This window comes from Corvus brachyrhynchos, unplaced genomic scaffold (assembly GCF_000691975.1).
Source record: "Corvus brachyrhynchos isolate BGI_N302 unplaced genomic scaffold, ASM69197v1 scaffold101, whole genome shotgun sequence".
Lineage (NCBI taxonomy): Eukaryota > Metazoa > Chordata > Aves > Passeriformes > Corvidae > Corvus > Corvus brachyrhynchos.
Genome location: NW_008237239.1, coordinates 1153162 through 1169208, shown reverse-complemented (window position 1 = coordinate 1169208; position 16047 = coordinate 1153162). Strand labels below are relative to the sequence as shown.

General features: G+C 39.8%; 1 protein-coding gene across 1 annotated transcript in view; it reads right to left on the bottom strand.

Annotated features, from left to right (window-relative positions):
- Positions 1-1346, bottom strand: part of PRRC2C (proline rich coiled-coil 2C) — a 55380-nt gene extending 54034 nt beyond the window's left edge. Inside the window, 2 exon segments of the mRNA XM_017729573.1 lie at positions 39-206; positions 1326-1346. Coding sequence (XP_017585062.1) covers positions 39-153 — 115 coding nt within the window. The 5' untranslated portion in view covers positions 154-206; positions 1326-1346.
- Between the last annotated feature and the right edge of the window lie 14701 nt (positions 1347-16047).

Here is a 16047-nt window from a genome sequence, read left to right as displayed (position 1 = left end):
AAACTGAAAGAATGCAACCCTAAAGAGAGCTTACTCACCTGTGGTTTTCTGAGTTTCCAGTGACTTTCCCTTGTAAGTATTAAACAGACTGAGTGTTGCATACTTTGTTTTTCCATCCTTTGCTTTTGTACTCTGGCCTGACTTTTCCGACATTTCGCTGGAAACTCATCGAGTCTGGTACCTCCCGTTCACTCCTCAAAATCTGCCTGTAACGAAAAACAACAGAAAAGCAATTTGAATATGAGCCAACACTTAAGTCAAGACTTCACAGGGCAGAAGTGGACAGCATATTTAACACCATTAGCACTGTTTCATTTAAGCATACTGCAGGAAGCCAAGGAATGCATTAACTCCAGAAACCTTATCCTTACGTAACACCAGGAATTTTCAAGTATTTCCATCTCTTTAATTTGAATGTGACAAAATCAGGAGGGTCAGCACTTAATTAACATCACTGTTAAAGTAGTAAATACCATCCATGACTTCACTAGAAAATGAATAATAAAAACCCTATCCCAAACCCCACAAACACACAGAATTTCCACCAGCAGCTCCTTCCCCACTGGGGAAGCTCAATGACTTCATGTACTGCTGAAGCCAAGTACTGAAACACAATTAACACTTACTGCAGTACAGTATTTCTGGAATTTGCTTCCCCCCCCCAAATCATCACGAACACAGCAGCCAGAGAAACTAAATACACAGAGTGAGAATTTTTTGTTTGTCAAAACCAGAACACAGTATGCTCAGAGAGGGAGAGTGAGAATTCTTTAAACCAATTCTTCCTGCAGCAGTAAATTACAGGGCTGTTGGAGTGGGTCATCCGTCTCCTCCCTCCTTCCCCCAGAATAACAGGCCTTGAGAAAAACAACCCTGTTATTAACAGTGATACTTCGCTAGAAGTTCTTGGAAGGAACTTGCAGCGCCACTGCTCATCACCAGGCAGGAACACAAGTGAGCATTCACTCAAACAGAACATTATTATACAGTTGATTTATCTTAGTCAAAAATCCTGCTACCCTCTTTACAACAACAGTTTTTTAATATATTTCCATTTGAATTCCAGAATAGTTATATATGCTCAAAACTTGCGTTTCATTCTAAAAGCAGGCAGCAAGAATCAAGACATCCTGCTCAAACTCTTCAGTGATCAAACTCCCATGTCAAACTCAGAGCTGCAGATCTTCAAAGGGAACCTGATTCACATGTGAGGTGCTCATGGATTAAAGAAGAGTCTGCAATGACAAGCAGTCTGAAGAACAAAGCATTTACTTGGTCATGATAGACATTAAGCAACGTCAAAAGACCATGGAAATTTCACTTACATAGGTATGATAACGTTCTCATCCTCCTCTGCCTTCTACTTCAATTTACAAGCCATGACTGAAAAGAAATTAAGATGGCAAATAACCTTGGGATGGTTCAGCTTCAGTGTAACTTGGGCCAGAAGCTATTCTATTACAATCCATGCAGACTGCTGCAAAGGGGACAATCTCCAGCCTTGTATGGGGCCACATATACATAGCTAAGAAATACATTCTCCCGTCACATAAAGACAGCAACTCCCAGATTCTTCTTCCAGATTAGTCAGCATTTGGCTATTTCAACAGCAAGTGTTACACCAACAGTTAGTTACTCTTTGTGTCATCCAAAAATATGAAATATGGGACGGGAGCAGGGCGACCCAACCCACCAAGCAGATCAGAGACTTGGGCTGAAAATTAAAACTCTGTATGAGTTGTTTGCACTTGAAAGAACGTGTGAGCATAGTGATTATAGTGTATGACTTGGTACAGTTATACGCTCACCTGAAACCTGGATTGCCACCCTGTGCTCCTGGCACTTATTTAGACTCAGCTTGATAAATGCGTCTGCCTGGATTCAGGTCTCCAGACAGGCTGAAAGCAGTAGTCTGGCCATGAATAATACCGATGGGCAAAGCTTGACATGTTGAATTGCAAATAAGTATCGGGGCAGCCTGGAGAGGGAATGGTTGTTTCAAATCTGCTCAGCTGATAACTCCAAAGATAAGCTTGCCTAAATTCATGTATCAGACTGGGTGGGTTTTTTCCTGTAAAGATATTTGAGTAGTGAGCTTTGGCTCCCAGTGAAACCTTGCAGCCCCAGTGTAGTTTTTTTTGGATAGATGAGGCATGGCCTAACAGCCACGTGTGTGACTGGAGTCTAGATCAGACATGAGGCTCTGCATCAGCCTTTTCTTCTATAAGGAGACTCAGTTTACCATAAGGTGTTCAGTAAAATGTCTGTGAAAGAACCTGGCAGACTCTGTCCCTTTGACTCCTCTGTTACTCTCTGCTCCCAGCCTTGGTATTTATCATAAAGAGTCCACCGCAATCATTCGGGAGTGTCGGAGAAGGCGCTGGGCAGATAAGTGCCAGGAGCACAGGGTGACAAACCAGGTTTCAGGTGAGCGTATAACTGTACCAAGTCATACACTATAATCACTATGCTCACACGTTCTTTCAAGTGCAAACAACTCATACAGAGTTTTAATTTTCAGCCCAAGACTCATCCCAGCCAAGGAGTTTGTAAACAAGAAGTAGCTTCACAATGGTGAAAAGTCTAAAAGCTGGCAAACAAAACAAACAAACAAAAGACAACTTGGGTCATTTTTTTAACAAAAAAATTCTCAACAGCAGCAAAGCCCTAACAATGCAGACAGAGCAGAAAGCAATTTGAGGTGGTTTAAGATAATCTTTGATCATATTTTCCAAAGCCTGCCCCTCTGGTAGAGATGAAACACGGAAAATCTTAATCATAACACTCTTTACAGAGCAAGACAGACTTCATACTTGGGCAGATCTTAACTGTAACAACCGTTCTTTCTAAAACGTTTGACAGCTTCAAGAACAGAAGACAGTGAACACATTCCCCAAAAATACCTTTTTATGTTAAATTTACAAAAATTAGTCTGCTCATTACTATTGACCTCTATGCTTTTTATACTATTAAAACTCATAGTTTGACAAGTTTTTCCAAACTTATACTACACAGAAAAATAAACTGAGTATTTTACAATGATTAAAACTGCACGTTCCTTGGTAATCTGATTTGCACAAAATAAATAATTTCAATTAGGCAGGTCAATATATTCAGTAATATAATATATATATATATTTAACTACATTTAGACCTGATACTGGTTGCCAAAGAAGATATTCTTGCAAAATTAAGACTTTAGACCAGGTACTCAAGCCAGGGATGACAAATCCTCCCTACGAAGAGCCCATGTGGCCTTCTACGAACATATCTGCCAAGTCACACATTAAACAAGCACTCAGTGCCATCTAACAACACACATGCAGAGATAGTTGCATGATTTTGAGCCATGTAAAACTACCCAGCTCCAAACCTCTGCCTTTTCATTCAAGCTTTAGTTGTATATGCTGCATTCCCATACCTGAGCATTGCAATCACTCCCTCAGTAGAACCACCTACAAGGTGTTTCAACACAGGACACATTTAACTTGTGTATACAATACACTGGCAAGTACTTTCCTCCCCACGTGACTCTCAATTTGCCCAACATTTATATATTTTGTTATTATTAGTCAATTTTTTAGAAGTGAAGTGCTGCTGTGGACTAGGTTTAGGCTCTGTGCTGTGAATAACACAAGGCAGCTGTGTGCACCTCTGAAAACACACAAAAGATGTCAGAAGCACTTACCCAAGCTAAGTAAGCACAGTGACAGCCAACAGAAGGACAGGGAACAGTACAAGCCATAATGGCACTCGGCAGGGTTCACTGCACTATTAAGAAATTTAAGCAAGTCAGCTGTTCATTCTGACTGATTACAGCTACTCTTACGCACAATTACAGAAAGCATAATGCTCCCAGGATTCTGGAGCAAACATTTACCTTTTAGCTGCCCTGCAATGTTATCAAATAAGTTAACTGACCTTCACCATGGCCTTAAGATTTTAGGGTTAAAATTATTACTGTAATTTCTGTACCAGATTATTTTTTCAGACTCCAACTGGTTGACTTATTTAGATTCTGCAAGGAACTCAGAAGCTTGTGTACAGAAAATAGCACACAAAGTAGCTGCCACAAATTCTAGATATCCTCGTCTCCCTTTGTACCCTCTCAGACATTTAGAGCTGGTACAAGAACAAACTGAATGCAGTATATTCCAGACTGCAAAAACATTTTTAAAGTAATAGTAAAACCCCCACACATCTCACGCAGGCCTTTTCCACTAAGTTCCTAGCTCTCCTGATAATTTCAGAACTCATCTAAATGACTTGTTTAGAATTCAATAATACAATTTATTATGTCTGTAAACTTTGCACAGTGTTCCATCAGAGCCAACTGCAGACTCAAAAAGGTGTCACCTCTGCTTCAGAAAAAAGTCTTACATGATTAAACAAGGTAAAATATTACATGTTTTGAGGTCACTTTTGAGGACTGAAGGGTAAGAAGAATAAAACATTTAACAACTTAACTCAGAAACTCTTGTCTGACCAGATGACAAACTCTCTCAATCCATATTTTTACACACTGCATTTTTAAACCCCTACCTAGACAAAAAAAGTCTGAATTTTTTTACACAAGCCTAACATGTCAAGAGACTTCACCTGTTACAGTTAGCTTTAATACAGTCCTTTCATCTTAAACCCCCACCCCTATTTAGCCTACAAGCACACAATCAGAACAGGTAGCCTGTACAGGAGTTTCCCAGGACTTTGAAGTCTTAAAAACATTAAGCAAATACTGGAATAATTCTCACAATTCCTATTCAATGCAGCAAGGCTATCTAGTCCCTGTCACCTCTATCCCAAGGGCTGTACTTTGGCCAAACATGGAGAAAGATGAACTGGAATGACTTCAGGCAAAGAGCACCATCACTCAAGACTCAAACCAGCTGAAGATATCTCCTAGAACCTTGAACTCTCTCAGTGCCTCAAATGCCCATCTGTGAAGTGGGAAACATCACAAAAAATACTACATGGAAGTTTACTCATAACTGGGACACATTAGCACCTCTCTCAAACAGAAACCAAGAAACCAATCCAGGAAGAATTTTTGTACACTATTTTAAGCACACTGAAAGTGGTTAAAGGATAAAAACCATCATATACAAATCTGTTATTTGTATCCAGCCATAACTTTATTTTTCTAAGAATAGCTTTGTTTCTGGGATACTGAACAATGCGGTTCTGGTAAATCCTGGAACCAAATACAACTAAAAAAACCAAAAAAAAAAAAAAAAAAACCCCAAACCAACAACCCCCCCCCCCCGGCCCCCCCAAAACAAACACAAAACTAAAAAAACCCCAAACAACAAAATTAAACGGTTTTTACCACATATTCAATAGGTGTTGGAGGCAGATGCTCCCAAATCACTGTTAGTAATTTCAAAAAAATTTCACTGCATGCAAAAATGTGGCATTAAAAATTTCAGACAGAAAGATTTAATTTCAACTGTAAGTCTGGCAGATTTAGATTCTAGAACTGAAGTTGCCTGCTACTGAAAAACCTGGGCATAATCTCCAGCTAGATACCAATTTTTGAAAAACAACTGTGTGATCTTCAGAAAAGACACCAGTTTAAATCAATTACAGAAATATAATGCAGATTTAAAACAAAGAAACAGAAGATACTGTAGTCAAAGTACTTGGAACCCAGGAAAGCCTTCTTCATGCTTTTTGTAACCCATTATCAAGGAACTCTCTTTAAAATCACATTCCACAATACTGTGCAATTACTGAATATATGGGTTTTGGATGTGGTTTTGCACAGAGAAGGCTGCACACAAATAAATAATGGAGTTACAATTAAACATACTGACTTCACTTCTCTGACATGGATGTTTATAGACAATACACATCAACAACCTCTTATTGATGACCTTACAATTTCAACTTTGTAGTGCCCAAAGTACCACTCTGGGACCAACACTTTCAGCCAAATTTTTATTTACAAAAATGTAACAACAAAACAAATGAACGTTTTGGCCATTTAGCCCACTATTAAGAATTCTTAAGAACTTCAGCACTAGTCAGGTTAATATGACATGAAAATAAGCTTGGAGAACCTCAAGGAATGCTTGGGTAGCAAAGAAGTCTCTGTCAAATCTAAGTATCTAATAAAGCCTCTCAAGTCAGGATTTCCCTTCCCTCCAAGTGCCATTTGTAGCAAGGTTCATTATCAAGCAGATTCCTGCTAAGCAGGCTGAAAAATGCAGGAAAACTTTGGGAACTTCAAGCTTGTTTTTCATGTACCTCCATCACGGCTCTTCAAATCTTTAAAGAGTTCTGGGTAGATCTCACTACAATTCATTCTTGAACAAAATCTACACCAAGTTTTGTTTCCTTAGAAAGCATCACTAACACCTAGATTTTGGGCTCACTGGTTCTCAGCAGAGCTTGAAAGAGGGTACACAATGCACTGATTGCATTGACTCTATAGAATCCATGGAGACTGGAAGCAGAGTAGGAAAACTCTTTAATCACTACCTTCTTTGCACCCATCACCTCAGTGGGAGAACTGTAGGACAGGCACAACCTACAGAGGAGTTAATAGCCCCCAAATGGAAAAAAAATCAAAATTAGTTCTGCTCACTAGAACCAAGACAATCCATCCTGAGACAAAGCTGTACCAAAGCAGGCTCTGCTAGTGCAATCATTCTTCAAATAACTTCTCTTTAAAGCCTAAGAAAGTCATTCCAAAACAGTACCGAGACTAAGTATGTCAGGTGGAAAACAGACAATGTCAGAAGACAGCCATTTTAGGGCATTATCCCACAGATGCATCTTTTAAAAATGGAGTTTGTGGATGCCAGAAATGAGCATCCACAAGTATGTCTGCATCCATTCTGACAGACATCCAACAACAGTCTAAATAGAGCTACTAAGCTAAGCAATGAAAAACAACCCAAATTAGCCACCCACAAAAAAAGTCTACACAGAAACTAACTTCACCACAAAGCATATATTACTTTGAACCAGCAATCTATGGAGAAAGCAAATCTGCTGCCTTAGAAAGCCTGCAAGGCAACTTGCTGAACTGATTTTTTTGGGAGAAATACTGATCACCTAAAACCTGGCTTGCCAACAGGAAAACCAGCAATGAACCACAACAGCTCAGGGGATTTTTGTTAGGAGCATTTTAAGACTAACATGGCACTAACCAAACTTTTAGGACACATACTGCAGGGAAAAAAAAAATCTCTCAGTTCTATTCATTTTTTTTCCCAGTGCTTTCTTGAGAAGAAAAAATAATTAAAAACCCCACAGATCCAACTACAGCAAACCTCAAATTTGTCTCTTTCCATAGATTTTAATATACATTTAACTATATGTGCATGAATATTTCACTGGACATGCACAGAAACCATAATCCTGCAGAACAGCCCTGCCAGAAGAAGCCTGGTCAGTAGAATCAATCAGAATCAGCATGACTTAAATGTGTCCATATAACAAGGGATTAAAAAGCCACAGACAGGTTAAACTCACACTGGCAATAAAATTGTCAAAAATGCATGGAATATTTTCATGTGTCCCACAGCTGCTTTCTTTCAGCTAAGATAATTTCTGATACTTGTACTGCTTATGAAATCTTCTCCTTTTTAAGCAACCTCAGGTAATTGAGAGATTACAGTTCCCTCCCCTCACAGGCAGAATGATGCCAGTGCAGCTATTTAAGAACTCGGGGGGGGATACAGGGCAGTTTTCATTTAATTTAGTCTAATATTTCTGCATATTTATATTCAGAGCATCAAATAAAGGCGTTCAATATTCTGACAGGTACTATCTAAATATCACCTACAACAATGCAGTTACCCAGGAATTCAGTGCTTTCAATGTTTGTCACTTTCTTCCATGTTTTACACCAATGGCCCGTATTTTGATCTCCAGCTTTCTGGATAAGGGAAGCTGTTCACCAACACAGCTAACATTTACTTCTGCCTTTTACAAGGAAGTAAGGAGATAATGCAGAGATGCACTCAAGCATAAATACAGCTATTCTTAAAACCTTGAAATTAGTAAGCTCCTCCCTAAAAATATTCAGTTCTCAACTACTGCACATGCAGAAGATGTAATACCTCTGTCTGCTTTAGCTGTATAATTACTTTAATTTATAATTACTGTTATTTGTATTTTAATGATAACTACAATTAAAATAAAAATTGATTTTAAAAAATATCAATTATCAAAGTGGAGTATCAAACTAGGTCAAGTTAATGAAGTCCCTTCAGTGAATTTGGTGTCTGGCAATTCTTTGAATTTACAGAGGTTAGATAATAAATAAAAATGGTACAAGTATCACCAGAGAGTTTTAACGAAAGCTCTTCTACTATTCTGAACTGAAAACCCAACATCTGCCACCTAAAACAGCAGCACTTTTAAGCAACTAAGACTCCTACAGAAATCCTCTCCCATACTTACTCGGGTAGTCAAGTACCTTGAAGAAGTGAAACACATGATGTCCACACTAAGCCTTGAGGATCAAATCCTTAGCCAAAAAAAAATTGATGACTGGCTTAAAACACGTAGATAGAAGTGACTTGAATTTGGCTTCTGAGTAAAGAAAACTTACTTTGGTAATTTTTCTCAAACTTCTTTGTAACACGAGGAGTAGTTCTTTAGGCTAACAGACGGATCCAACTGGCTTACATTCAAATACTAAAGAGAATGGACTTAAAGGCTGAAGCTGTGAACCTGATTGCACAGGCATCACAAAATCGTGAGAATCAGAAACCCTGGATGTGCCATTAGACCAAATGCACACTTGGGTTCAGCATTCCTGTCTACTGGAATGGTCCACTGATCCTGGTAGAAGCACACCAGCCTCAACACTCATCCAGCATATCTTATTCTGTATTTACAGTCACAGTTTTGTAAGGCTGCCTTTGTCCCAGAGAGCTTCCCACTGATGATGGAGGTGATGTGGAACCATGCTTAATGAAATAGTTCTCCACATGTCTGCTTGCAGACTCCAAGAGAAATGACCATCAGACTTGTCCAACAAGTTTCCAGTTCTTTTCAGAGCAATTCCCAGTTTGGGTTGAGGCACAGCAAGGCAGCAATGCAAAACAAATCTTATTTCTCGCTGACACATGAATAAAAAGCTCCCAGAGGCCGAAAAGACTACAAACTGTAGGCTATGAGAACACCACACCATGGAATATACTGACCAGGTAAATACAGCACAGCCTCCACTGGTACTGCAAATGTCCAGTTCATTTACTCATTTGTTCTATATGAACCAGACCAGTGGAGAGAAACTTAACACAACCACAGCTCAAGTGCAAACGAGGAGTAACTACCAGTAACTGTATTAGAAGCATTCCTTCAAGTGCCAGCCAGCCCATTTTCAAATTATCCAACTTTCTTTGCCAGAAAGGATTTTTCAAGACATTCCAGTAAAGAGACTGACAGTGAATGTCCCATCTAAGTCAGAACGAGCACTGCACAAAGCCGATGCACTAACCCAACACAGCTATTCTGGCCATGTGCTGATAATCCTTAGACATAGATTACAGTTTAGACGTTTCACTAGATTATCAAACATTTCAACTAAAAATGTATTCTTTTCTGAAAACCTAACATCCCAGATTTCTTTGCAGGTCACTCCTAGAGCAGGCTATTTTATTTCTTCTTAGCCTGACAATGACTTTACAAGTCTCTTCTGACTTCTTTGTCACTAAGCATTAAGCAAATTTTTTGCAAGACAGATTTTTGATTTTCCGGTTTCATGCAGTTGGTTAAGAAACTTTACAAATTGTGAATTTTTAATTGAGGCAGGAGTTTGGAAGTTCTGGAAGGAAGCCAGGACCAGAAAAAACCCCAAAAACAGTTTCTATAGAATTAATGAGAGCATCGTAATGATACGCGTTTTCATTATTTCTGGGAACAGAACAATGTAAGTGCTTTCACCCAATTAGCTTTTCAACTTGCAGATGCCAAATGAGACTTATTTTTAAGATTTGCAAAACCATTTATTAAAGAAATTTCCATTATTTGGAAGAATGAGAAAACTTCAAAGCTCACAAAATTGAATCACTGCCTATTTGAGCACAAGATAAGGGAATAAATTAAAGCAAAATCTTGCAGAAACAAGCTGTGTACCTGCTATCAAAGTACAGGATTCCAACAGCAGGTTGGTAGGTAGCACTCTTCTCTGAATACAGAAGGTTAACATGACCTGTCTTACCTGTCAGAAGTCTTTTTAACCAAAAAAATTACAGCTATTCACCAGGCTTCTTAACAGCTAATTTAGATCAGCTTATCCAGACCAGAGCAGCTCTCTGTAAAGGCATCTGTTAATGGTTAGGAACACAAACAGTCCCTTAAAAAATTACAAACACACTTAGCATACTGTCACAAGCACCACTGTTTCTTGCTCAACTGAATCACACTATCCAGCAGAAGCCTGAACAGACAAAAATATCAGCAAACCCCTTCTTCCCACACCCAAAGTGACAATAGGGAGTGGCCTCCTTGGTGGCATCCTGAGTAGTGGCTGCTGTGTCAGGCTGAGAAAAGGGGGGCAAAAGACAAATCCACGGTGGGGCTACAGAAGCAGCCTGACAACTGCTGACACGTCTGACTCCAGTGCAGGCTGAGCCGGGCTCAGAATCTGCTCCTCTGCAGGTGCTGTCTGGGGGAAGTTACCAGAAACAGCTGAGGTGACCCGGAGTTGACTCCTGAAGTCAGTCCCAGTGATAAGTTGGTGCAAAATGCTTCCTCTTTTAGGAAGCTGATGAAAGAAGATCAGTAAGTACATGAAAACAGACCAGATTCCCGACAGATGAACAGAAGTTGCAGCCATTTACAGCCAATACCCATCTTTTCACTATGTCATTTTTCCCTTTCACTTTAATACTTACTCCAAAAGCCCCTACACTTTATTACAAAGCCTCATTGAACAGGTGGCGTATTTTCAACCCTTCCCACCCACCCCATGCAGACTTGGACAGTGGAAGAGGGCAGGACAGATTAAGAAAAAAAAGTTAAGCCACTCTTGCTGTGAATAATTCAAGGAATCTCAAAACTTCCATTTCCTGCTCCTTTACCACAATTTCCAAGCCCTACTGAAATAATTAATATTTCTTCACAGAGGAAGTGACACCTTTTTTCAGCATTCTTCCCAAGGAACCACAACTTTGAGCAGTGGATTTCCCTCCACATCATACTTTTTTGCATCTTTAAACTGCAAATAAGTAAAAATTCTTATACATAACTTGTTTTTCCAAAGCCCTTATTCCTAAGTTAATCCTTAAATAACAAATAATTACATCTGAGGTTTTATTTTGGAAATTTGTTAGAAGTTGCTTTGAAATAATGTTCAGGCAAGCTCCTCTGTTCATGAGCTCCTTGAGAATATTTTGACAGTGCACAAGAACCACTCTAGGGCTACATCCTTAACAACTTCCACTCTTTAGAACACGTGCCAGAACGAATCCCCTCTTTGCTAGCTTTTTTTCCCCAATTCTTTTCTGTTCATCTTCTCAACCTTTTTTTGTTGTTGAAGGGTCCAACCTGAAGATGGAAGCACTCAACAGTAGAAACCTACAGAACAAACAGTTTTGTACAGACTTGTACAACCCCACCATTATTAAAAAAAAAAAGTTCAGAACAGTTACTCTAATCAGTTATGTAATGAATTAAGCTATTTGTCACCACGTTCAAAACTTCCCACCTTGCCTGAATTCTTTGCTGCCTGTTACTCCTACCATATTCCTAACCTGACTCATGTGCATCAAAAATAAACATAATTTCTTCTCTGTATTAAAGAGATGTTACAGAGTATTTTGAAGGCTTTTAAGATACTCCCACCATGATAGCGAGAGCCAGGGTTGCCAAATGCACCAGCTTGTAACACACTGACAGCACCAGTAAAAAAATTTCACTCAGTGCATACAAAGGTGGTGGAATTTGCTCCTCCGTCTGGTCCAGCTTGGAGAGAGCTCAGAGCTGCTCACGGTCTCTTCTACCTGCTGCCCATTATCTCTGGATCTCTGGCTACATGCTTTTCCCTGTGACTCACTAATTTCTTGGAACAGACACATCTCCTTGTTCACTAAAGAATGCTCAGCATGTAAGAGATGCAGCTGCCAACACCACACCGACAACAGCTCTGGACCACACTGGTTTATTACAGTAAGGGTTGACTTCAGCCCTCTGCTTTAGACTGGATTTGACCACGCCTTGTTACAAAAAAGGGAAAAAAAAAGATGAGAAGATAAATTAGAAAAGCCTTATCAGCATACCCAGATTTATGCATCTGTCTTTCAGCACTACAGAATCCATTTTCCGTGGAAGTTAACTTGCATCTGCCAAATGGCTGCAGACGAAGTTTAACATCTTCACTTGCTCTTGATTCTCTGTTTATTCTGCTTAGAAAAAAAAAAATCCCACACGTCCCTTGACACTTTGCTTTCAACATGCAGTAAATAATTCAGGCTCAATACGTTATCAAAATACTTATCAAGGAACTGTTTGTTATCCAAAGCTATGTGTGTCCTACAAAGCTCTGTCCATGCTGATAGCTTCATCTGTGGCATGAAAAATATCTCCTAACCAAGGTGACTCCAGCAAAGTAACCACTCAGAAATGCCACAAGCCAAAGGCAAGCTTTTTTCACTAAAATACATCTTTCTTATTTACAAACACTGGCAAGAGAAAATGTTCTTGATCCTTTTCATTAGAGGACTTCTGCTGTGCACCTATATACAAAGCACAGACTATCCTAAACATGACTAAAAACAAGCCCTGTAAATACAATATTTATTCTTTTTCAAAATGAAAGCACCAATTCATTGTTATTAAGACAGAGGTCCTCCAGAGGAATATCTGGTGAGGCTGAAACAGAAGTCCTAAAGGAATATCAAGTCTTTAACTGGAGGAAATTACTGGCTTCTCAAACAAAAAAATGTTGCTGCACTTCCACCTTAGCTGAAGGTTCAAATCAGTTAAAGTACATCCTAAATTATTACTCCTGCAAACATTCCTTAAAATTATGACCATAGATTTAAACTGTAAGTTCAAATTTATAAACAATAAAATCTAAGAACAGTCACATGCTTAAGAAATATGAATTTTAAACCAAGGTATAGCTGTTTACATTATTTCATCAGGACAGCCTGAAAAGGGCTGCTTTTCTAAGCAGAGGAAGTTTGATTTGCTAACTTAAGCAAGACGTTCAGCAAAAAATGGGCAGCCTAGTCATTGCTAAACTACAATTTTATAGCCCAACTAAGTAAAATCGAGTAAGGCTGCCATTTCACTTAGGAATCAGCTGTACACTGATTTAAATTGGTATTTAAGAGACCCCTCTTCTCTCAGTTATCCAGGACTGGGTGATGCCCCAGTTCTTCACGCAGTACTTGTGCCTTTGTTGTACCTGAATATAAAGTGCAGTCCTTCCTGTCTCTGATGCTGGAAGACCCTGAAAATGAAGCCCATGTTATTTTCAAATACATATCAGTTAAAATTTATCACTATCATACTTCAGACTAAAGACATGTAATGTTGATTCTGCACTCCAATTTTACCGTTAATCAAGACAGTGTCAGATAATTTAAACCATGAACAATGTGAATGTTAAACAGTTTCTCCCTTTAGTATGTGTTTGCAATCTGTAACAGACGAGCTCGTTAGCATTTACTTAGAATGTTATGTAATGGCTGAGGTATTTGTAATAAAAACAGTCTATTTCTGTTAGCCTGCTCTTCATAGACATAAAAGCTGTCTTCATCTGATTTTTATTAGGACTTCATCTTCCTCTGCTCTTGATGCATTTTTTTAGACTGCTGTGCACTCCATTTTCATTTCACTGATACTCAGAGTATTATTTTCTCCCACCTCCTCACACCAATTTCAGCTTTTATTTTTACACTGCTTTCATCCGTAAGCTTCTACTAGGTTTTGTAAAACCCAGACCCAAAAACCAATGAGAGCATGAAGCTGAGCAAAGGAAAAATTTCCTACAGAAGATGAACTGGTTCTACCAGTAAATCACCACTGGCAGTCCCGTCATTACAAGCCCAACATCCATCCTCAACTAGTGGGAAGGTGGTGCATTTTCAGGGCAGAGTTTCTCCCCCTCAAACCCTCTACTACTCCATGAGCCTTTGAAGATGTCCAACTCCTCCTGCAGCAGAAGGAAGGGGAGCGTTTTTCCTTCTCTCACATCCCCAGTCCACTACACAAGGGTGTGTTCCTCTGCAAGAGCACACTGTGCAAGGCTTTAATTCTTCTGCAAGATTTTTATCTCATCATTTTATCCACACCACCCCTTATATGGTATTTAGTCGACACTTTCTACCCTCTCTCCGTTCTCACATCCCTTCCATTCCTTAGCCTGGAAAACGGTCTGGAACAGAGGGCTTGTACTCCCAGTACCGTAGGATACCTGGCTGAAGTGAACCCCATACAACATAATCGCTGCTTTGACTTACATTCTTTCTCTTAATTGCCACCCAGCATTCATTCAGACAGTCCCAAACCCACACAGGAGTTCCCTTCTGAATTGCATCATCTTTCCCTTGCTCACTGGGGCCTGTTTCACTTTCCCTAGCACACTCCAGGATGTGGGGAAACAGGACCTATGGAAGATGCATCCCATAAATCTGTAGCTTTGGAGCAGGAGTCCAAGCTAAAACTGGAGACTGATGTAACTGTTCTGCTCTACTAAAAACTAGGGTTCCGATTATGGAAAGTCTAAATGAGAACAAAGTTATTATAAATTACTACTAAACTGCCAAGATAGAGAATATTTATATTAGCAAGACTCACAGAAGCAACTGTATATTGATTTATACATATCTCATGGGCTATTATTTACAAAACCCAAGAACTTCATACAAGGAACATATCCACACACCAAGGCAGAGTTTTAGGTGGCAGAGGCCTCAATCCTGGTCTCCAAGCAGTGGCCTAGGAGAGAACCAAGCTTTCACTTCAGTTTAAAGAGCCACCTCTCAAGCCCACATCACCAAACCACCTTTCCACGGAACATTGATCCAGTTCAAGTAACTCCCAAATCTTTGAGATTCTTTAGTCCCAAGAAAACAGTTGCAGAATTACATCGAAACACCACAAAATTAATGAAGAAAAATTCTTTAGACTACATAATTAAAAAAAAACTTGACAGCCACATACAGCTCCCGCCAGCCAGTATTTAAGGTCAATCCTTTTGTTTCTCATACATGGACAAATGAGATCATGTCCTGTTTCCTGCCCCTTCGAAAGCAGTTTCTTGTCTGAGCAGAGCTCTTTAAGATGAGACACCAAGCAGGCCTGGTGCCTTGTTGCACAATAAATAAAACTACTAAAAATTACAGTCCTGTTCCTTCAGTTTGAAATACCGCTAATTTCCAGTAATGTAGCTATCTAACCCTAGTAATCAGGGCAACAAGGAAAAATGGTCCTTCCTCGAACATATAGACTTCAAGACCTTCCACCAAAGAACATATTTACAGAACACCCACGTGAAACACAAAAAGTAAAGAAAAATTGCAATGTTCATTCAATGCCCAGCCCTATGCTCTCATGCATGGGCCCAGAAAGAGGGCCCGAACTGGAAATTAAATGGGCCACTTTCAGCCTCAAAATTTTCAATCCCTGCATCCCTGGGTGATGCATCCCATCACCCACTGCATTCTGCCCACTGCAGACCAAGTGCCTGAATTTCAGCCGTGTCATCTCACAATCCTTTAAGCGCTATCAATGAGAACACCCCTGGCTCTGACCACCCCACCCCTACAAATCCTGGGCCTGGGAGCACAAACAATGCCTTCCTTTACTCAGTCCTACATCAAACCACCCAAGAACCGCCTTTTACTGTAGGCCAAGAGTAAAAGAGCCGCGGATGCGTATTTCAGACTTGGAAACCAAGGCGCCTTGCCTCCAGCACCCCGCAAGAAAAGGCTGCTCTCCCCCCGCGTTTCTGCAGGCAGAATCACAGCCACAAAGTAAGCGCAAATGCACGCAGCAGTCAGCGGGTTTCTCGAGGAATCTCCACAGGAGCAAGAAAGGGAGAGAGAAAAGGAGAGATGAAAAAAAGGAGGGGAAGAC